The sequence below is a fragment of the Anolis sagrei genome, chromosome 10 (assembly GCF_037176765.1).
Source record: "Anolis sagrei isolate rAnoSag1 chromosome 10, rAnoSag1.mat, whole genome shotgun sequence".
In the NCBI taxonomy this organism is placed as follows: Eukaryota; Metazoa; Chordata; class Lepidosauria; order Squamata; family Dactyloidae; genus Anolis; species Anolis sagrei.
In genome coordinates, this window is record NC_090030.1 from 10420134 (window position 1) to 10442816 (window position 22683).

The 22683-nt window shown below is 40.7% G+C and overlaps 1 protein-coding gene across 3 annotated transcripts in view; it reads right to left on the reverse strand.

Annotated features, from left to right (window-relative positions):
- The window catches only part of ENOX2 (ecto-NOX disulfide-thiol exchanger 2), a 38116-nt gene that overhangs the window by 11644 nt on the left and 3789 nt on the right, over positions 1-22683 (reverse strand). The window contains exons 2-9 of one of the 3 annotated variants that reach the window (XM_067471527.1): positions 21221-21365; positions 14819-14938; positions 12209-12340; positions 10538-10693; positions 9970-10176; positions 8639-8872; positions 7269-7481; positions 3213-3319 (exon numbers count right to left, since the gene is read on the reverse strand). In XM_067471527.1, the coding sequence (XP_067327628.1) occupies positions 3213-3319; positions 7269-7481; positions 8639-8872; positions 9970-10176; positions 10538-10693; positions 12209-12340; positions 14819-14834 (1065 nt within the window). In that variant the 5' untranslated portion in view covers positions 14835-14938; positions 21221-21365. Of the gene's footprint in view, positions 1-3212; positions 3320-7268; positions 7482-8638; positions 8873-9969; positions 10177-10537; positions 10694-12208; positions 12341-14818; positions 14939-19914; positions 19980-21220; positions 21366-22683 lie in introns of those variants that run through there. The other 2 variants (XM_067471526.1, XM_060756344.2) reach the window with 2 other exon arrangements.

Genomic DNA, 22683 nt, shown 5'->3' on the forward strand with positions numbered 1-22683 from the left:
TATATATACCTTGTAAGCCGCTCTGAGTCCCCTTCAGGGTGAGAAGGGCGGCATATCAATGCCGTAAATAAATAAATAAATAAATAAAATTGTCAATGGGATTTGGAGTGATATGTTCTGCAAAGACCGGGATATTTGTGTTCATAAATTTTAAAAAGCAGTGATATTATTGGTATACACTTTGGGCAAGGCAGGGTGTGTATGTACCTTTCTGACACATGTTGCCTTATGGTGATCCCATGTCTTAAACAGTGAATTCATAGGCAAGGAATACTCCAGTTTTGTCAGTTCCCTCCTCTGACATAAGAGTCTGCAGAACATGGTATTCATTGATGGTCTCTCATCCAAGTACTAACCAAAGCTTAGCTTCCAAGATCGGTTGGGATTTGGTGCCTTTAGGGTATTCACTTTCATTTCATCTCCTTTCCTTTCTTCTGGAGATGAAGGTATTGTTTCTACTATAGTCCAGAAAAAATACCTACTATTTTGGTGAGATATATGAACAAATGACTTACCTGAGGCTGCCACAAGTTGCAAGGAAATGTACCTTTTGCACAACCCATTTTGCTAACATGTCCAGTTGTTTCCCCAAGCTGGTGTTGGGCACAGCAGTTGGTCCAACTGTCACTGGGAGGTTCAGAATGATCACAAGCACATTCTGAAAGCACAGGGACTGCTGCTGCTGCTTTAATGCTTGACCAGCACTTGGAGAAAATACTTTTCGCACTCTGTTGGTCTCTTTACCTCAGTGTTTCCCAACCTTATTTTGACCAGGGAGTGCTCTCCAACATTAGTACCAAAAGGGTTAGGTAAAAGGTAAGTTTTCCCCTGACATTTAGTCCGGTCATGTCCGACTCTGGGGTGTGGTGTTCATTTCTATTTCTAAGCTGAAGAACTGGCGTTGTCCATAGACACCTCCTAGGTCATGTGGCTGGCATGACTGCATGGAGCGCCGTTACAAAAGGGTTACAAATCAGTTTTTGGTCAACTTTAGATTCAGTGTTGTTATCTGGCGTGCTGATTCAGAAAATTGTATTGGACAGACCACATCAGCTCTGGTTTCTGATACAGAACATATTCCATACAGTAGTCGCTATTTGCTCACCCACAGAAAACCATATTTAATAATCTAGAGGTGATGTGGTCTATCCAATGCAATTTTTTAAACCGACACTCCAAATGACCCCAGGAACAGACCTAAAAACAAAGACACCAAGAAAAAAGTGGTTGGGCTGTGTTATTATCCATGGATTTTGTTAATGCTAATGTTAAAAAAAAGGGGGGGGGGCTGAAGTTGAAAAAAATACAAAAAGAGGAGCACGAGACCCAAGAAACTGTCCCTAATGGCTTTCCTCTCACCCCCTCATAATGGGAGTATGGATATGAGGAAGGGATGATGGTCCGTGGGGCGTTGCAATGGTGTTGTAAGAGTGAGGCTGCAGACCATATTTTAGTTCTTGTGGACCACTGGTGGCCCATGGACCACAGGTTGGGAACCACTGGTCTAGCTAGAGATCCTCCATTGAAGAAGGGACTGGACCCAATGGCCCCTGAGGCTCCTGCTAATTCTATGACTCTGTCTCTCAGAATGGTGCTCATCGTTTCTTCATCTCTGGAAGCAGATTGTAAAGACATTTCTGTTCACCTTATTCCTCTCCCCTTCCTTCCTTCTTTCCTTCCTTTGAAACACTGAAATAGGTTATGAGAGGACCCCAAATAACCCCAGACCAGTCACTCTCATTGCAACGATGTAGTAACGATGAGACCACGGACCATATTTTAGTTCTTGGGGACTGCTGCTGGTCCATGGACCACAGGTTGGGAACCACTGATTTAGCTCAATGTGCCTTCCAAGAGTATGTACAGTAAGAAACATCTCCAAGTTTCTTTGAATCTTCCTTTGTGGTTCAGGAGCTATATAAGGCATCTCAAAAACCAAACTCTGGATCACTGAAAAATGAGATAGACCACAACCCAACTGTCTCAATTACACTCTCACCTTCTATTATATCGCCAACAGTTTACAGCAGGAGTCCTCAAACTAAGGCCCAAGGGCCGGATACGGCCCTCTAAGGTCATTTACCCAGCCCTCGCTCAGGGTCAACTTGTCTGAAATGACTTGAAAGCACACAACAAAAACAATTCTATCTCATCAGCTAAAAGCAGGCCCACACTTCCCATTGAAATACTAATAAATTTATATTTGTTAAGATAGTTCTTCATTTTAATCATTGTATTTTTAAAATATTTTTTGCACTACAAATAAGATATGTGCAGTGTGCATAGGAATTAACTAAGCTTTTGTAAAATTATAATCTGGCCCTCCAACAGTTTGAGGGACTGTGACCTGGCCTTCTGTTTAAAAAGTTTGAGGACCCCTGGTTTACAGGGTTCCATTAAAAATCCCCCACATAATTTAGCACATATCAGGTTGACACACACAGACAGACACACACTATTTCATTTCAAAGAGCTAAAAATATCAGTTCTTTTACCAAAGCAAATTCAGGGAAAACAAACACCCATAACAATCTGATTGGTACAGCCATCGTGTCTATTAGAGGGAAATCTCTGAAAGGATTTGAATTTACAAATCATATTAACAAAGAGAGATACACTTTGACCCACTTTACCACTTGCAATTCAGTTTGGAATTAATCTGACAGATCCACATTTGACCTCTGCAACAGCAACATTTCTTTCATACCTGAGAGTGCTTCATCTGGGCTCCTCAGATGAATGGGGATGGAGAAGTGAACATAATTTCCAAGAAAAAAATAGGAAATTGTGTTGATTCAACTGCTGTTGCCAGTTAAGACTCATAGGTGCCCAACTTCAGCTGCAACTTGACCCCAGAACATTATTTCCTCAATGATGCTCATACCATGTGGGACATCCATAGTTGCTCAACCACACTCACCAGATAGTTACACTACAAAAAGTGCTTACCCACAAGGCATGCAGTATTCCTGAATCCACACTACAGCCAAACAAAGGAGAACATCTTTGCAAAATGTTTTTGTAATAATGCTGTTATTTCAACCTTATCAGGGGGATGGTCTCTGGCTGCCCATCCTCCCCATGTGGGAGATTATGGGTTCTGTGTACTTACCTTCTGGGACTAGGCTAATAACATCCATCGTTTTTTTAAAATGTAAGCCTATAGGCCAAAAAAGAAGGAACTAAGAAGACAGTAAAAAGAAGGTACCAACCTCAGCTTGCTTACACCACACGCTGATGTTCTTACGTTGAGCTTTCGTGAAATGGTCCCAAGCCTTTTGTTTGGATGCAGAATGGTACACGGCAACTATCTGCTCGACTGAAGTTTCAAAATCAGCAGGCAAAACCAGGCCGCATTAGCATCCAGAGAAGGCAGGAGAAAGGAGTAAAGGAGTAAGAGAGGGGGATCAGGCAGGTGGTCCAGCGAATCTTTGTGGTTCTTTTGGCACAGGCCACGGCTGAGTTGGCGCCCGAGAAGAAGCCAGGCAGTGCTTGGAAGGCAGGGAATGCAACAGATACACTGGATCAGGGGGGGGAAACGCCTGATGAGAAGGACCACGACAGTAAAATGCTTCAGGAAATACCATACGTGCGATTTCACAGAGGCCACGAAGAAGAAACATAATTATTTCACTTCTCAATTACAGGATCTTTATCCAGGCCGCATGTATTCCTCAAGTCTGTGACTGTAGATTGTATTATATTGCACTCTGGTTTTATTTTTTTAAAGATAGGTTTCTAGTTCCTAATGCTACAACGGGGTGGCCAAAGTGGAGCCCTCCAGGTATTATTATGGTCATGAGTTCGAAGCCAGCCCAGGTTGGAGTGGGTTTCCTACCATTGTGTAGCCTGTTGTCGACCTTTGCAACCTGAAAGACAGTTGCATCTGTCAAGTAGGAAAATTAAGTACCACCTTAAAGTGTGGGGAGGCTTAATTAGCTGATTTATGAGGCCATAAAGAAGACTCCAGCAAAGCATTCCAGTGGGGAAGCATGCGGGGAATGCGGAAGTGCTTCATCAGCGTCGCAGATGGACGATGAAAGCGACAGCTCCCCTGGCGGCCAGAAAAAGTTAAATAGCCTCTGTGTATGTCTGTATATGTTTGTATGTCAAAATTGGCATTGAATGTTTGCCATATATGTGTACACTGTAATCTGCCCTGAGTCCCCTGTGGGTTGAGAAGGGCGGAATATAAAAGCTGCAAATAAATAAATAAATAATAATAAATATTATACCGTTAACTCCCATCGTAGCCAATTGCAAGAAATACTGAGTGTTACAGTCCCATATCTGGAGGGCTGCCATTTGCCTAATCCACTTCCCCCCAAAGAGGCCTGAAAGTGAGTAGTCAACCCACATCTCAGAGGGGAAAAAGAATGAGAATGTGATTTGCAATAGATCTCTGGTGATGGGAAGTTAACTGTATGAGTAATTGTTCTGAGCTGCCAAAAGATTGGTAAATGTCAGCATCGCTGACATAATTGAATGTTTTATTCTTTGTGCCTCCTGTTCTCCCCAACTACTATTTATTCTGTACATGTACGACACCTCCTTCCGGAATCAGAGGCCAGTTTGTTTAATGCAGCATAAACCTAAACATGTATTTATTTATTTATGGCATTTATATGCCGCCCTTCTCACCCTGAAGGGGACTCGGAGCGGCTCACAAGATATATATACATACAATATATTATATTATTCGCATAGTACAACATGAGTATTAAATATTTTCCCATCGTGGTCAACTGTGAATCGCACGTATGGTAATCTCTGTGCCTGAGCAGAGATTACCATATGTGCAAATTCACAGGTGACCACTCGGGAAACTATGGTTACAGGTAAGCAACCTATATTACTATATTGTACAATACCATTATATTGTAATATTATTAGTAACATTACATGTAATATAAATATATAATTATAATATCATATTATATATTAGTATTAGTAGTATTATATTGCATTACATTATAATATTATAAATATTATATGTATGTATATACAATACAATACAATACAATACAATACATTATATTATATTACATTATATTATGAGCATAGCACAGGAGACAAGATGGGACTGTCCCCTGGCCCCCTCTCTCACGTTACCTAGTTCGAGTTTAATTCTAACACACTCCATCTAATTAGCAGTGAGAGTTAGAATTGCCCTGATTAATTACTCAATTCCAGCATTAAAAGAGAGATCTATAGGATGTTCAATACGAATCTCTTTCCTTGTGATGAATCCTGATCACCAACAAGCAATGAAAACCAGAGAGGATTCCCAGGGCTGAGAAGATCATCAAATGCTCTTTGGGTAAAATTTAAAATGGGGTGAAGGTTGAAGGGGTGGGGGAACAGAACAATGTTACGTTACCTTGAACACTTAAATCTCCCAGTGTGTAAAGTGACCTGCAGATCCTTGAATGAATGAACAAGAGGAAGAGGGATTTGGCTGCAAACCTACCTTTGTTGCCTAAGTCTCTAAGCAATCACCAAAAGAAAACGGCTGCTCTTAACACAGGAGCAGCCTGCAGAAAACAATATCATTAGAAAAGAGCTAAGTAGAGAAGATGGCCAAGAGAGATTAGAATACCTGTTTAATTCCCCTGAGCCTTGGGACAAAATCTGAGCAAGAATTTAAAAGCCTTGCCAAAACTGTGGCTGCACTCAATAAATGCATAAAATTTAATTTGTTACGGTCTGTATCCCGACAGCTTGAATGGCTATATGCTCTCTGCATCTGCTAAAACTTGCTATGTGCCTTCAAGCATAATGCCCTGAGTATATTGACTCCTACATACCTCAGAGACCATAGCTTCCTCTATGTCTCACTACAGCCTTTTAAGATCATCCTAATGCGCTCTGCGCTCTCCTGACTGATCCACTGCTATATCAAATTAAGAAACAAAAATGTGCACAGCAATTTATTTGTACGGTTGATGACAGCCTCATTTTCTCCAGGAACCCATCAAAATAAAATTCCTGGAAGTCAAATCTCTTACTTGGTAAGCTTCACTTCATTTAAAAAGTGTTGTATATACTCGAGTATAAGCCGACCCGAATATAAGTCAAGTCATCTAATTGTACTACAAAGAACTGGGAAGATGTATTAACTCGAGTATAAGCCGAAAGTGGGAAATGCAGCAGCTACTGGTAAATTTCAAAATAAAAATAGATACCAATAAAATTACATTAATTGAGGCATAAGTAAGTTGAGGCATAAATGTTTTCGAATATTTACATAACACTGTAATTTAAGATAAAACTGTCCAACTCTGATTAAATCATTACTCTGACCTCTTTCAATATAAATGTGCTTACGTATCCTTCCAATAATAATAAAGAGAGTAAAATAATAAATGTAATAAAAATAATAATAGGTAAAGTAAAGGTTTCCCTTTGACATTAAGTCTAGTCGTGTCTGAGTCTAGGAGGTGGTGCTCATCTCCATTCCTAAGCCGGTGTTGTCCATAGATGCCTCCAAGGTCATGTGGCTGGCATGACTGCATAGAAGCACCATTACCTTCCCGCAGAAGCTGTACCTATTGATCTACTCATACTTGCATGTTTTCAAACTGCTAGGTTGGCAAAAGCTGGGGCTAATAGCAGGAGCTCACCCCGCTCCCTGGATTCAAACTGCCAACCTTTCGGTCAGCAAGTTCAGTAGTGCAGCAGTTTAACCCGCTGTGCCACCAGGGGGTCCAATAATAATAATAATAATAATAATAGAGTAAAATAATAGAAATGTAATAATAGCAGTAATAGTAGAGTAAAAGAATTAATGTAATAATAATAATAGAGTAAAATAATAAATGTAATAATAATAATAATAATAGAGTAAAATAATAAATGTAATAATAACCCAGTAAAACAATAAATTACTTTGACTCAAGTATAAGCCAAGGGGAGCTTTTTCAGCCTTAAAAAAGGACTGGAAAACTCGCCTTATACTTGAGTATATATAGTACTTTAAGACGTTCATTTTTATGGTACAGATTCCTACAGACGTTTATACATTTTTGCTGATTTTTCTGGAAATCTTACACCATTGTTGGTTCTCTGTTTAAGCACATTTTGGAAATAAAGGGAACAACAACATTAAAACCAAACATGTTCTGAAATAAAGGGACTGTTCCTCCTGGATCTACATCTCTCTCCCACTCTCCCACATTCTTATCTTCAATATGAAAAATAAAACATGGATGCTACAAATCCCTCAAGAAAGATTTTCGAAAATCTTATTACAGTACTTATCCACTTACACTGAGCAAGAATCCCTGACAATGCAAGTTTGAATTTCTCCTTCGCTTCCTCTATAGCCTTTTCATGGGTCGCTTTCTCATTCATCAGTCGACGGATGTGGCTGTTGACTGACTGGATCATGGAGTAAAAGTTGTTTGCGCTCCGTCTGTTGACTTCCCCACGCTCGATCCAAGTCAGCAGCGTCTGCACAGCCTCCAGAAACTTAGAATCATCTGATCCAAGAAGAAAACACAGTTATTTGCCAAGTACATATTTAAAATCTTCCCTCCTCCCAGGTAATTATATTTATAAGACTCATCTGGCATTGTACACTCAAGCCTGATAAACTCTGGCAGGCTTTAATTTGGGAATTTAAAAGCACAGCCAGCACAACCCACTGCACTGCTTTTGTCTATGTCAACAAGGACAGAAGCCAAAGCTCAGTGGTTGAATATGTGATTTACATGCAGTAGATCCCAGTAGATCTCCTACCACTCCTGGTTAAAAGGGTCAGAAAGCAGGTGAAAAGAAAAACCTTTGCATGAGAAACAGATAACTGTTCAATTTCAGTTGAAAATACTGAGCTAGACAGACTAACTGAATATATATTACTAGCCGTCCCCTGCCACACATTGCTGTGGCCCACATGGGGGTTCTGTGTGGGAGATTTGGCCCAATTCTATCGTTGGTGGGGTTCAGAATGCTCTGTGATTGTATGTGAACTATAAATCCCAGCAACTACAACTCCCAAATGTCAAGATTCTATTTTCCCCAAACTCCACCAGTGTTCACATTTGGGCATATTGAGTATTCTTGTAGTGTTTGGTCCAGATCCATCATTGTTTGAGTCCACAGTGCTCTCTGGATGTAGGTGAACTACAACTCCAAAATCAAAAGACATTCCCCTCCAAACCCTTCCAGTATTTTCTGTTGTTCATGGGAGAACTGTGTGCCAAGTTTGGTTCAATTCCATCGTTGGTGGGGTTCAGAATACTCTTTGATTGTAGGTGAACTATAAATCCCAGCAACTACAACTCCCAAATGACAAAATCAATTTTTTTGAGTGAAGGACATACATTGGGTTGTTAGGTGTCTTGTGTCCAAATTTGGTGTCAATTCGTCCAGTGGCTTTTGAGTTCTGTTAATCCCACAAATGAACATTACATTTTCATTTATATAGATATCTGCTTCCTATGCTGTCTTCATGCTGAGGTACCAGTCTATTAGTTGAATTAATTTAATGCAGGTCTGCACAACCTGTGGCCTTCCAGGGGTTTGGGACTCCAACTCCCAGCTTCTCCAATGGTGAGGAATTCTGGGAGTTGAAGTCCAATACACCTGGAGGGTTGTGCAGACTTGATTAAAAGCACTCCTCTGCAGCCTCAAGTACCTTTTAGCTTCTCGGCAACTATACTACATTCATGATCTGAATAGTGGACCACAGGAGGTGGGGAAGGAGGGTGGAACTGCTCTTCGGCCATCCTCCTGCGATGGCGTTCTTCTCGGGCCAACATGCGCTGCTTGCATTCCCACTCATAGAGATCATCTCGGGCTTGTGCAAAATCCACATGGAGGCGGCCTGTGTCCTTTTTGTCAGTGCTGGAGCCCAATCTGATGCGATAACCTGGCAATAATGGATAGAGAATTAACCTTTGGCAGTCACTTTGTAATCCAGCTCTGGCTCTGCTGCCTACAGGTAACATAGACAAAGAGGCAACAGTCTATGGACTACTGATTAAGAATGATGCCCTGTGTTCTCAAAACAGAGAAACTATAGCCTATCTATAACTGAACTTTATTGAGAAATGTGCCTGTATGTACTTTGGTCACATCATGAGGAGACAGCAAAGCCTAGAGAAGACAATTATGCTGGGGAAAGTGGAAGGCAAAAGGAAGTGGGGCCGACCAAGGGCAAGATGGATGGATGGCATCCTTGAAGTGACTGGACTGACCTTGAGGGAGTTGGGGGTGGTAACGGCCGACAGGGAGCTCTGGCGTGGGCTGGTCCATGAGGTCACGAAGAGTCGGAGATGACTGAACGAATGAACAACAACGTGCCTGTATGCTGAATTAATACAAGATGTTTGTGAGTAAACAAGATATGTTACTTTTTAAAGAAGACTTTGTTTTTTGTCTCCGAGTGCATATTTTTAATCTAAGAGGTTTCATATTTTGGGCAACTGCAATTTTAACTTCAAAGAAACATTTAAAAAACTCTGCTAGTCAAATATATGTTTTTGTGCAGTGGCATGTCTTTGTCCCTGGCAGTTCAAAGACATGGTTTATCAGTTTAACAGCTGAGTTATCTGTGTGCCATTACAGGAATGCTTGTGAACATCACTTTTTCAAAAGGTTGACTTCTAACAAGGTCATGCCTTTCCTTGACTAGTGATTTTCAAAAGGTGGTCTCCAGATGTTCATGGAGACCCACATTTGCCAAAAGGATATGACATCATTTTTATTTTCATAACGGTTATGAATGCCATTTTCCCAAAAGGCTTTCAGACAGAAGCTGGATGGCTATCTGTTGGGAATGCTTTGATTGTGCATTCCTGCATGGCAACAGGTTAGACTGGATAACTCTGGTGGTCTTTTCCAACTATGATTTTTTATTTGAAACGGTTGAAATATTTCTGAAGTCGTATTAATGTCTTACACACAGTATTTGAAAAGAAAATAAGATGTATCAGGCCAGTGGGCTCTACAACTAAGAATACCTACCAGACAGATAGATAGCCTTGTCCACCATGTACTCCTCAGCAAAACGGATGTGGCAAAAATGCTTTTTACTCTTCCGAAGGGCTATGATCTCTCCACACTGCTCAAAAATCTCTACAATTGTCTCTTCTGTCCCATTTTCTGGCAGGCCTCCAACAAACACAGTCTTGCATCCAGGAGGTCTTTCCCTTGTAGTGGGAGGAGGAAGGTCTAAGAACAGCAAGGAACATGATACTGAAACTTGCCACAAGCAGAACGCATTTGATCTTCATTTACAATCTGACAACAACTGCTCTGCATTCATATGTAAGTATCAGAAGACGTGGCCAGCTCTACTGGCTTCCCTCTGTCTTAACATACTGAAAGCTAAGATCTTTCTAGCACAGTGTAGTCCTTTTGTTTATTTGGTGACAGATCACTGATAGGTTGCTACTAAAAATAAACTGCATGAAACATGCAAACAAATGCACAAATCTAGTCCATATAACCCTAGCAATCCAACTGCTGGGATGAGAACCATACCCCACCCCTTTCGTCATCTCCTGTAGTTGCTTTAGTAAGTAAGGCTCACTTGGGTTCGGTGGGAAGAGTGTGCAACTTTTGCAGTGAATGATCTCCTTAGCCACGGGCATGTCTGATGGGATTGGCGGTGGCACCATTCCCAAGCCAGGCATCAGGGGATTAATGGGTGGGATCCCTGTCATCATTCCAAGGGAAGGGTCAAAGTCTGAAAGAGAGAAACCAAGAAGCAAGATTTCTTTCAGCTGCAGACACTTCAGAATTCCTTCCCTGAGTTGCCTGCGGGCTGAGAAAGGCAGTAGATAAACGTGGTAAATAAATAAATAAAATATGTAACATCAGAACTTTTTAAAGCTTCCAAAAGTAACAACTCCCAGCAGATGCCAAACAAGAAACATTGCCTGCTTTTGGGTGCTTTTTCATTAAAATAAAAAGAATAGGAAAGGATTAAGGGAGAGGTAGTAGGCCGGGCCATGCAAATTCCACACCAGTGGAGAGAGTAAGAAACACTGGGATGTCTGTGGTGGAGGAAACACATAAAATCTAGGGTGAAATTGTCCCTGTATGAAAGCCTTGACTTGGGTGTTGGGCAGTAAGGTGTTTGGGGAGGACATTGGCAAGTCTCTTGTACATGTTCATGGCGCTCACTATAACCTACAATGTCATTGGAGGGAGGGCAATTTGTATCTCCTGAGGAGTGGGAGCTATAGCTGTTTGTGAAGGCAGGAGCTTGTCTTTGTAAGTGGATTCCCCAGCCACACACACACACACACATATTTATTTTCACTTTTATTGTGTGTGTATGTGTATGGGTGTGTGTATCTCTCTCTCTCTTCATGTTCTGCAGGGCTCTAAATTTTAGCAAAGCTTTACAACACATAGGTTCTCTAGTGAGCTCTAGAGATTTCTCAGATAAATGTAATGGAAAAGTAAGGGGGAGGGAGCAAGGACAACCACCACAATAAATAACATTCTCAGAAAACATGCACATAAGTAAAAAATAAACACTGCTTTGTGACTTTAAGAATATTGCAGGGCTATAGAACTGGCCAGGCAGGCTGGCAAGTTGGGTGCCTTCCTCTGACAGTCTCATTACAGCACTATAGGAATGGATAAGAAAAAAAAAGTCTTGAGCCATATCACTACTGCCATATAAAATCCTGATTATCTGCTTTGAACTAGATTATAGGACAGTGTAGACTCATATAATCCAGTTCAAAGCATATAATTTGGATTATCTGATTTGATAATCTGGATAATATGACAGTGTAGATCCAGATGGTCTCCAGATGGTCTCCATTGCACATAAAATAATAATAATAATAATAATAATAATAATAATAATCATCATCATCATCATCATCTTTGTTTATACCCCGCCACCATCTCCCCAATGGGGACTTGGAGCGGCTTACATGGGGCCAACCCCGAACCAGAATTACAATATAACAATACAAATTGCAATAAAATAAACAACATAACATTAAAATATAAAACATCAAAGCATATAAAACAATATACACAGAACATAGGAACTAAATATAATAACAGAATGACAGAGGGCGGGCCGCATGTACATAAAATGATTTTAAAATTCCGGGTTTGATAAGGGGGCAGAACTTTGGTGCAGACATTCTTCCTACCTGAAATGTAAGATTGCATCTAAGAACAATTAAACTTGGCATACTTGCAGAGACAATGGCGGACCGAGGACACCACTTACCTGACAAGAGAGGATCTCCCGCTATTCCCACTGGGGCAATCCCCAAGTTATTCATGGCAGTGGCCCACGCTGTTGGATCAGACATGCTCAGATCCATGGGAGGTGAATCAAGGCTCAGAGTTTGGATGCTGTCTGCACAGAGAGGGATTATTACAGAATTACTTTGTTATGGAACAAAAAAAGGGGAAGACATTTTACAATATATTTTTGGAAGTTGGGGGATCCTTCTGGATAGTGACTAAGGCCTCTTCCACACAGCTGTATAAAGTCTACATTGAACTGGATTATATGGCAGTATGGACTTAGAATTGTTAGGCTCAAAAGGTTGGGGTGATTCCATCATAAATATAGCAGAGTCAGAAGTAAACTTCATAACTAGCAGAAACTTGCATGTGGCGAACTAGGATAGCATTCTATATCTTAGGACGGATCAGGATTGCAGAGTCAGAACTATAGATTCAAAAATATTTACCAAAGAAATACATTATTGATAGAAAAGGTCTTGCAGCTAACTAGCTTACTAAGTCTCATCTTCTTATTTACAGTATTTCTATACCGCTTTTCTCACCCCTAGGGGGACTTTTATCTTCTAAAAAAGATAAAAGGTAAAAATGTCCATGCAGCTACATTTTGCCTTACTGAAGGGAGGAAAAAGCAGAAGAAAAAATGGAGGAGACCACATGGTCAACTCAAGGGCAATTAAAAAAAAAACCTTAAAGAGGAAGTTCCCTCACATAATTCCATTGCTAAGGGGAAGGAAACAAAGACCTTTAGGGAAACATGTATAGGAATGTGTGGGAGGAGTCCCTCAGTCTAGTCCTATCTCTAGCCTAGCTATTCATTGAGGACTAGAAACTTGATGACACAAGAGACTTGGGCAGTTCATGGATGAAACCCAACACAGATAACTCAGTTCAAAATAGATATTATGGATTATCTGCCTTGATATTCTGGGTTATATGGCTGTGTGGAAGTGTCCTAAGCTTCTCAGAATGCAATGCAAAAATTTCACCATGTTTTCAATTTAAAGAATTTGACACAACCCACATTTGCCTCCCTTTTCCTCTCTCAGGAATCATCCCACCACCACCACCACCTACTGTGTGTCTTGTTCATTTTAGGATCACGGTTTTAGATTTAAGACCCAGACCTCTAAATAGAATCTTACTAGCACTTATGATCCCAACGTGATCCCCTGCTAGCAGCTGCATAACCCCTTAAAAAAAAGCCTAGGCCATGATCCAGGGAAACGTCCATGTGTTATTTCCATGCCGAAAGGCATTTGGCAAAACCCCTTCAACTAAGAACTCACATTGCCAAATGTCTGACCTGATTTTTAAACTCTCTCCTCTCGGTCCCTCCCCAAATTTCTCAAGTCATCAAAATGTCTGATGCAATAGCAGCTTAAAATGTATATGGCCCACTAGGCTTTCAGTTTGTGCACTAAATGCCTATATTGCTACTGAGATGACCGCTCAGGATGAATCCAGAGCACCCTACATACATCTGATTTCCATTCCATTAACAGGCAAAACAGTGCATCTATATACTGTGGAATAAATGCAGTTTGACACCACTTTAACTACCATGGTTCATTTCTATGGAATAAATAATAAATAAATAAACTTTATTTTTAGATCACCCTATCTCCCCAGGGGGACTCAGGGCAGTTTACACATACAGAGGCAAACATTCAATGCCCGACATATAGCAAAACTTTACAGCAATAGAACATAATGCAAAATAATAACCGCATTATACTAATCAAATAAAATTAAATATCAAAATAAAGACATAGAACAGCTAAATCAATAAACAAATACATTTTGAAAGCATAATCATCCATAAGACATCCAACATAGTTATAAAAGGTAAAGGTAAAGTCTTGACATTAAGTCTAGTCGTGTCCAATTCTGAGGGTTGGTGCTCATCTCCATTTCTAAGCCGAAGAGTCGGCATTGTCCATAGACGCCTCAAAGGTCATGTGGCTAGCATGACTGCATGGAGCACCGTTACCTTCCCACAGAAGCGGTCAGCATGTTCAGCAGCTAAGCAGTTTAACCCACTGTGCCACCAAACACTATTAAAAATGGGTGAAGCATCTAACATAGTTAGCACTATTAAAATTGATGAAGGAATCCCAGGAGTTGTAATTTTAAAAGGTTTTTAGCTTTTAATCCTACCAAACTGCAACTCCCAGGATTTGATAGCATTACGCTATAGCAGTTAGAGTGATGTTAAACTGGATTTTTAGGTAGACCTTAAAATCTAAAGTCTACTCAATTTTTCAAAGGCACTGAGATTGCCTTCCCAAGAAAAAACAGTATGACAAGAATGACACACTTTTGCTACTGCATATTCAACCCGCCCAACAAAAATAAACCCACAACACACAGATTCATCCTGACTCAAGCACATAACCTGTTATGATGCACTGACTACTGCATATCAAGTGACAAGTAACAGAAATCCTGGTGCTCAAGGCTCCAGCAGGGAGGGGCCGAGTACAATCCTTCTTTTTCCATTCTGAGAGATGGTCTCTGCTCTTGGATCACATTTTGCCAGTGATAAACACACTGCCCTATTTTATATACACCTATTCCAACCTACCTGGATGAATATCCATGCGCTTTCGTTTCTGGCTTGTCTCACCACCATTTTCAGCAGGGTGAATCCTGTTATATGGCAAGGGTTTGCTATTGCCATGGTCGAAAGGCAGGGGCTCTATCCCTAAGAACAAGAGGAAAGAGAAGAAAGAATAAGATATGGTATTTCTCTATCACACCACTCTTATGTCACCAGTGGTTACAATTGTCTGGTTGCCCCTGACACGATAAATAAATAAATAGTCTGCTGAACTGGGACTTGGAGGAGCCAGATTCCACTCCTCTCCAGTTAACTCAGCCTGACTTGTCTCACAAGGTCTGGCAAGCAAATATGGAAGAAGGTGATCCATCGCTTTACCTGCTCCCATCTGAATGGACCCCACGTAGTGTACACTGACAAAATACTAGCATATCTTCATACTGTCCAGTCCCATTGAGATCCTATTTTAAAGTAACTGGCATTCAGTTAGGAATATCCTTTTAGCTTCATAAGTACCAGGAAGGTTCAAATACAATACAATAGTTCTTACAGTGGATCATCAACCTGGCAAAATGGCACTACCTAAAAGAATCCCACACCTTATGTGACTGTGGAGCAGAACAAACAACTCCACATCTGTATGCTTGTCCACTATGCCATGTCTCATGGACAGAGGAAGAATTGTTGGAGGCTACAGACAATGCCATTGCTGTTGCCCGTTTTTGGTCAAAGGGTATTTAGCCACCTGCACTCCTTCTATTTTATTGGTTTTATATTAATTTATGCAATGCTTTTGATATGAAATAAATAAAATCAGCAAGAAAGATCCTGAAGTGATACAAAAGGAAAAGGAACGTAAAAGGAAAAGCAGTTACAGTCTAATATTTTTAAGGGAAAGGGCTGGCAACTAGAAATCCCTAGAACAGATACCATCTAAATAGAGGACATTGCTTTCTACCCAGATGGTTAGCCTGTTCTCCCTACCTAGCCCCTAAAGTTGTTCATGCAATTTGGGGAGAGAAGAGAACAAGTGAAAAACAGACATGAATTGTTTTTGAAGAAGTGCAAAGTCTGCATGTTCTTTTATATACGCGTGGATTATGTATTTCCACTTTAAAAGCAGCCAAAATTCAATGGGTTGCTGTGAGTTTCCAGGTTGTATGGCTATGGCAGTCATCCGCAGAGGTTGTGAGGTCCGTAGGAAACTAGGCAAGTGAGGTTTATATATATCTGTGGAATAATGTCCAGGGTGGGAGAAAGAATTCTTGTCTGCTTGAGGCAAGTGTGACTGTTGCAATTGGCCACCTAGATTAGCATTGAATGGCCTTGCAACTTCAAAGCCTGGCTGTTTCCTGCCTGGGGGAATCCTTTGTTGGAAGGTGATTAGCTGGCCCTGATTGTTTCTTGTCTGGAATTTCCCTGGTTTTTTTTAAGTATTGCTCTTTATTTACTGTCCTGATTTTAGAGTTTTTAATACTAGTAGCCATATTTGGTTCATTTTCATGTTTTTCTCCTTTCTGTTGAAATTGTTCACATGCTTGTGGATTCCAATGGCTCCTCTATGCAATCTGGCATGGTGGCTGTTAGACAACAAAGGATTCCTCAAGACAGGAAACAGTCAGGCTTTGAATGTGCAAGGCCATTCAATGCTAATCAAGGTGGCCGATTGCAACATTCACACTTGCCTCCAACAGATAAAGAGTTCTTTCTCCCACCTTGGACATTATTCCACAGATATGTAAACCTCACTTGCCTAGTTCCAACAGACCTCACAATCTCTGAGAATGCCTGCCATAGATGGGGGCGAAACGTCAAGAGAGAATGCTTCTGGAACATGGTCATACAGCCCAGAAAACTCACAGAACCCCAGTGATTCTAGCCATGAAAGCCTTCGACAACACAACCAAAATTCAGTTCTCATCTCGACAAAAGTGCATATTTATTCCAAATGTATATTGGAGAGGTTAGTACAGTAAAGCATCAGAAGCCATAAGAAATTGCGCTTAAATCTTCAGAGATCCAGTTCTGTACATTCCATTAGCAGAACAAGATTCTTTACTTATGGCATGGGAACTTTCAGAAGAGCAAGCCCTGAAATAATTTTCGTGGAGAACACTGGCTACAGGGGTTGGGATGAGAAAATTGCTTCCCAATAAAATTCTGCCTGGTTCCCATGAAATTTTCATTCAGTTCCAAATTTCCAGGCTTGTGGTCAAATCACTTCTTGAGTAAGCCTCTCAATGACAGGGCCTTTTTTTATAGTGTCAGGTGTTAAACCCTGCACTAATCCTAAATTCCCAAGGAGAGGAGCAGCAATGAGTCTAAACCATCCCAAGGATTGCTGGTGAGCCTTGGGAACGACAGAATGAGAAACATTTATGATGAGATAATTCCCAGCATAGCCAAGTTTGAAATCAAGTCTGCAGTAGTAGCAGTGGTCTTCTCTTCTTCCAAAACACCGAACAAATGTAACCAAAAGGGAATGTTCCAAGGGAATTTGTAATATGTTGTCGAAAGCTTTCATGGCCAGAATCACTGGGTTGCTGTGAGTTTTCCGAGCTGTATGACCATGTTCTAGAAGCATTCTCTCCTGATGTTTCACCTGCATCTATGGCAGGCATCCTCACAACCTCTGAGGATGCCTGCCATAGATGCAGGCGAAACATCAGGAAAGAGTGCATCTACACTGTAAAATTAATGCAGATTGGCACCAGTTCAACTGCCATGAATCACGAGAGCTGGAGTTTTGCAAAGTCTTCTTTGCCAAACTGGCTGCCAGTCTACTACCAAGTACAATTCAAAGTGCTGGCTTTGGCAAACTTTTTAGTGATATAAGAGAATAAGGAATAGTGAATGGACAAATGGAAGGACTACAGATTTTATTTTGGATGGCGTCATTTTAATAACAGTTTTAAAACCGTGTTGTTTACAGGTGAGTTTCAATATAAATGTTATTATATTGCCGATGTTTAACTTTTTTCATTTTATGTCCTAATGTTATTTTATGTTTTAATATGGTTAGGTTTTTAATTTATAGTTATATGTTATTGTCTAGCTATTATGTTTTGGTTTTCACATGTATGTAAGGCATTGAATTTTGCCTTTTATTATGTTGTTGTCTTTATTGATGTGTTGTTGGGCTTGGCCTCATGTAAGCCGCTCCAAGTCCCCTTGGGGAGATGGTGGTGGGGTATAAATAAAAACTATTATTATTAGGTTCTTGTGGGTTTTTTCGGGCTATAGGGCCATGTTCTAGAGGCATTTCTCCTGACGTTTCGCCTGCATCTATGGCAAGCATCCTCAGCGGTAGTGAGGTAGTGACCTCACTACCTCTGAGGATGCTTGCCATAGATGCAGGCGAAACGTCAGGAGAAATGCCTCTAGAACATGGCCCTATAGCCCGAAAAAACCCACAAGAACCTAGTGATTCCAGCCATGAAAGCCTTCGACAATACTATTATTATTATTATTATTATTATTATTATTATTATTATTATTATGTTGGAAACAGCTTTGCGTTCTCTCAGGGGGAGAAAAGCTGTATATAAATGTAGTAAATAAATAATAAAGAGTGCTGGTGAGTCACCAAACTACAAATCCAAGGATTCTGTCTCATTGAGCCATGTCAGTGAAAGTGGTATCAAACTGCATTACTCCTATACTGTAGATGGACCCCCAGTCCAACTCCAAAATCCTACACCACACTCTCTATAGCTGCTCGTAGAGGGTTAAACCCATACAAAATTTAGAGGCCACCTATCTATGTTCTCTATAATTCCTACTTGCTAAGCAGGAAATGAAAAGAATGTACAGAGCTTGGAATATGATTAATGGACGTGAAGCCCTTAACTCTAATGCAAATGCTTTCAGGAAACACTGCAGCTATTTAAAATCAACGATGAAGGAGTTAGCATTTATACATTACTAGCCTCATGCTGCTTTGCAACAAGACAGAATTTTGTTATGACCATGTAACTAAGGACTATGGTCTGCACAAATGTGCAAAGAAAATGATACCAACGGGCTTAGCAGGATGAGCAGTACAAGGTTCTTATATTCATAGAAATGCTATACACACTTCTAATCTATTTATGCCAGATTAACTGAGTCATGATTTCATTGAAAAAAATCATGGAATTGTAACTTCATGTTGACAAACAGGCTAACATGTGACTTACTGTCACTCACAACCAGTGCTTATCACACACTGGCAAAAGGTTTAAAGTCAAAGAGAAACAAAATGCAAAAAGTATTAATGGTGTCAACGATTAATACTGCCAATTCACCAAACTATTGCTGATCACAAAAGCATCCTAAAACCAATTCCAATCAACGACAAAGCAATATGGGGACAACTGTTACTCTTTAATATTTGCAAAAGGTAAATAAAATTGTGTTTTCATCACTCTCAACTTAAGGCTGCAATTTTCTACCTAGTTGAGAGCAAAGCCTGCTGATCTCACTTCTCAATAGAAATGTATAAGAAGAATGTAATATAATTCAATCAGACCAAAACGAACATTCTAAATCCACAATTTTACAATTCTTATATATATCACAGGCCTTCATCATAAGTTCAATTTCTAGCATTTTCCTCTTCCTGTTTTTTGTAAAATTGTTTATAAAGAGTTCTACGAAGACAAAAAATGAGCTTACTGTTTTGTGGCTTTTAAGTGGCCTGAATAAACAAATTTATTATGTTGGGCATGCTAAATCGTTTCTGAAACACATTTCAGCTTGCTAAGAAACAAATTAGAAAAATGCTAAACATTTTCTTCAAGCTCTTCTCTCATGTACAGGACTTTTTTAAATTCCCGAGCAGATCAAGAACTTTACAACCAGGAACACAGAATTTAGAAGACAGCTGAAATTACTGAACACATGATGTGTTTAATCCAACTATTCTACATTTAAACTGCGCTCTCTGAAAATTGACATAATCCGAAAGTTCCAGGAGCCCAGACTCAGCGGTAAACTTGGCTGCAGATGCTATGGGTGGAGCACTGACCTCAATTCACTGTTGATGTCTATTAATTCAGCTCTATACCCTTCAATTAATCCTGCTCATAGCAAACATATTGCTGCTCATACCTCCTGAAGTTCCAGAATTCACACCGTACCTGCGAACTGCACCAAAAACATGGTAAGCTGAATGTTCGTCAGTGGTAGTGTGAGTTATCTTGCTATGTACTTCCCCCAATACATACAAAGTGGAACCACAGTTGAGTTCATGCGTGACGCATCTGCTGTGCTGGACCTCCCAAACAAACCAAGGGCCAGCAATAACAGTAAAAAGAGAAGGGCTTAACGTCAATAAAGCTGCTATGGCAGGCAGCTGGAAATATTGGGATGCTAAGGAGAAGAGCATGGAATTTTCTTTTAAAAATACACCGCTGCCTACTACTGCACCTGTTCCCATCGGTTAAAATTAGTGACACTTAAGAGATTGAATTCTGGGCATGGGGGTGAGATGGCCAAGGAACAGGTGGTAAACCAATTAACAACATACTCATCTGTGAATTTGTCAAGGATTTCAATCCTCGCACTGAGAGGCGGCATGCAGTTGGCAAGCCCCAATCTCGCTGGGTGCATGCCTTGCAAGCAATCATCTTAGCAGATAAGCTGCACCATTCCATAACTCAGCTGCTCTGAAAATCAAGCACCTCTTTGTTCTCAAAGGGTTCACTGAAAAACCCCTTTAAATATGACTTTTTTTGTGTCCAGTGCACCGGACTCCCTCAATTTTGTCCAAGATGTGAATGAAAATTAAGTAGGATGAGAGATAAACATTGCATTTTTGCTATAACCAAGAATAATGCACTTCAAGAGTTGAGAACTTATGGTTATTTTGACGTTTTAGGCTGCAGCTCCCACAATTCAACATTAGCGGTCATGCAGACTGAAGGTTGATGCTCCCCATCTCTATCTCATATTGTATGTGTGTGTGTGTATTTATATATATGAGTGTGTGTGTATTCACACATACAATTCAACATTAGTGGTAATGAATCTGATGTTCCCTATCTCTATGTCATATGGCGTGTGTGTATGTATGTATGTATGTATTTATACGTATATATATCTGCGTGTGTATGTATGCGTGTATGCACGTATACATGTGTGTGTGTGTGTGTGCATTCACACACACAATTCAACATTAGTGGTCATGTAGTCTGAGGGTTGATGCTCCCCATTCCTATCTCATATGGTCTCTCTCCCCCCCACCCTCTCTATATATATGTATAGGTAAAAGCTTTCCCCTGACATGAAATCCAGTCATGTCCAACTCCAGGGTGTGGTGCTCATCTCCATTTCTAAGCCGAAGAGCCGGCGTTGTCCATAGACACCTCAAAGGTCATGTGGCCGGCATGACTGCATGGAGCACTGTTACCTTCTCGCTAGTGCGGTACCTATTGATCTACTCACATTTGCATGTTTTCGAACTGCTAGGTTAGCAGAAGCTGGGGCTGACAGCGGAAGCTCACGCCACTCCCCGGATTCGAACCTGCGACCTTTCAGTCAACAAGCTCAGCAGCTCAGCGCTTTAAACCACTGCACCACCGAGGGCTCCCTACAATTCAACACATACAATTCAACATTACTGGTCATGTAATCTGAGGGTTGATGCTCCCCATCCCTATCTCATATGGTATATGTATCTGTCTGTCTGTCTGTCTGTCTGTCTGTCTGTCTGTCTCTCTCTCTCTCTCTCTCTCTCTCTATATATATATATATATTCACACACACAATTCAACATTACTGCTCATGTTGTGTGAGGGTTGATACTCTCCATCCCTATCTCATATAGTTCATCAGGTGCTCTGCTAGTTTGTAGGTTGTATCTACAGACCCACTAAGAAAATCCAAGAAATGCTACATTCAGCAAAGGACAGGAGGGATCTTCTCACCTCTGCAGGAGTCTATCGTACACTATGCAGCTGTGGTCAAGTCTACATAGGGACCACCAAAACACAGTAATGCTCAAACACGAATCAAGGAACAGGAAAGGCACTGCAGACTAATTCAACCAGAGAAGTCAGCCATAGCAGAGCACCTGATGAACCAGCCTGGACACAGCATATTATTTGAGAACACAGAAATGCTGGACCACTCTGATACAATTACCATGTCAGGCTACAAAGAGAAGCCATTGAAATCCACAATCATGTGGACAATTTCAACAGAAAGGAGAAAACCATGAAAATGAACAAAATCTGGCTACCAATATTTAAAAAAACTCTAAAATCAGAACAGTAAATAAAGAGGAACACTCAGAAAACAGGAGAATTCCAGACTGGAAACATTCAGGGCCAGCGAACACTCCCCCAACAAAGGATTCCACCAGGCAGCAACCAGCCAGACTTTGAAACTGCAAGGCTATTCAATACTAATCAATCTGGCCAATCAAAAATATTCACACTTGCCTCCAGCAGACAAGACTTCTTTCTCTGACCCTGGACATCATTCCACAGATATATATACCTCACTTGTCTATTTTCCAACAGACATCACAACCTCTGAGGATGCCTGCGAAACGTCAAGTAAGAATGCTTCTGAAACATAGCCATACAGCCAGGAAAACTCACAACAACCCAATATAGTGACATTTGAAGATACCCTGTGCTGGGCTCATTCTTTGGGGCACGATACTGTCACGTAATAATAACTAGTGTATATGCCAGGCATGGGGCAACTTTGGGCCTCCCTCCAAGCGGTAGGTGGGCTGTTAGGAATTGTGGGATTTGGAGTCCAAAACACCTGGAGGGTGGGCCAGAGTTGGCCCATGCCTAACATATCTATATAAATAAAAATGTAATGTTTGTTTGTGGAATTAACACAACTCAAAAACTACTGGACGAATTGCTGCCAAATTTGGTCACAAGCCACCT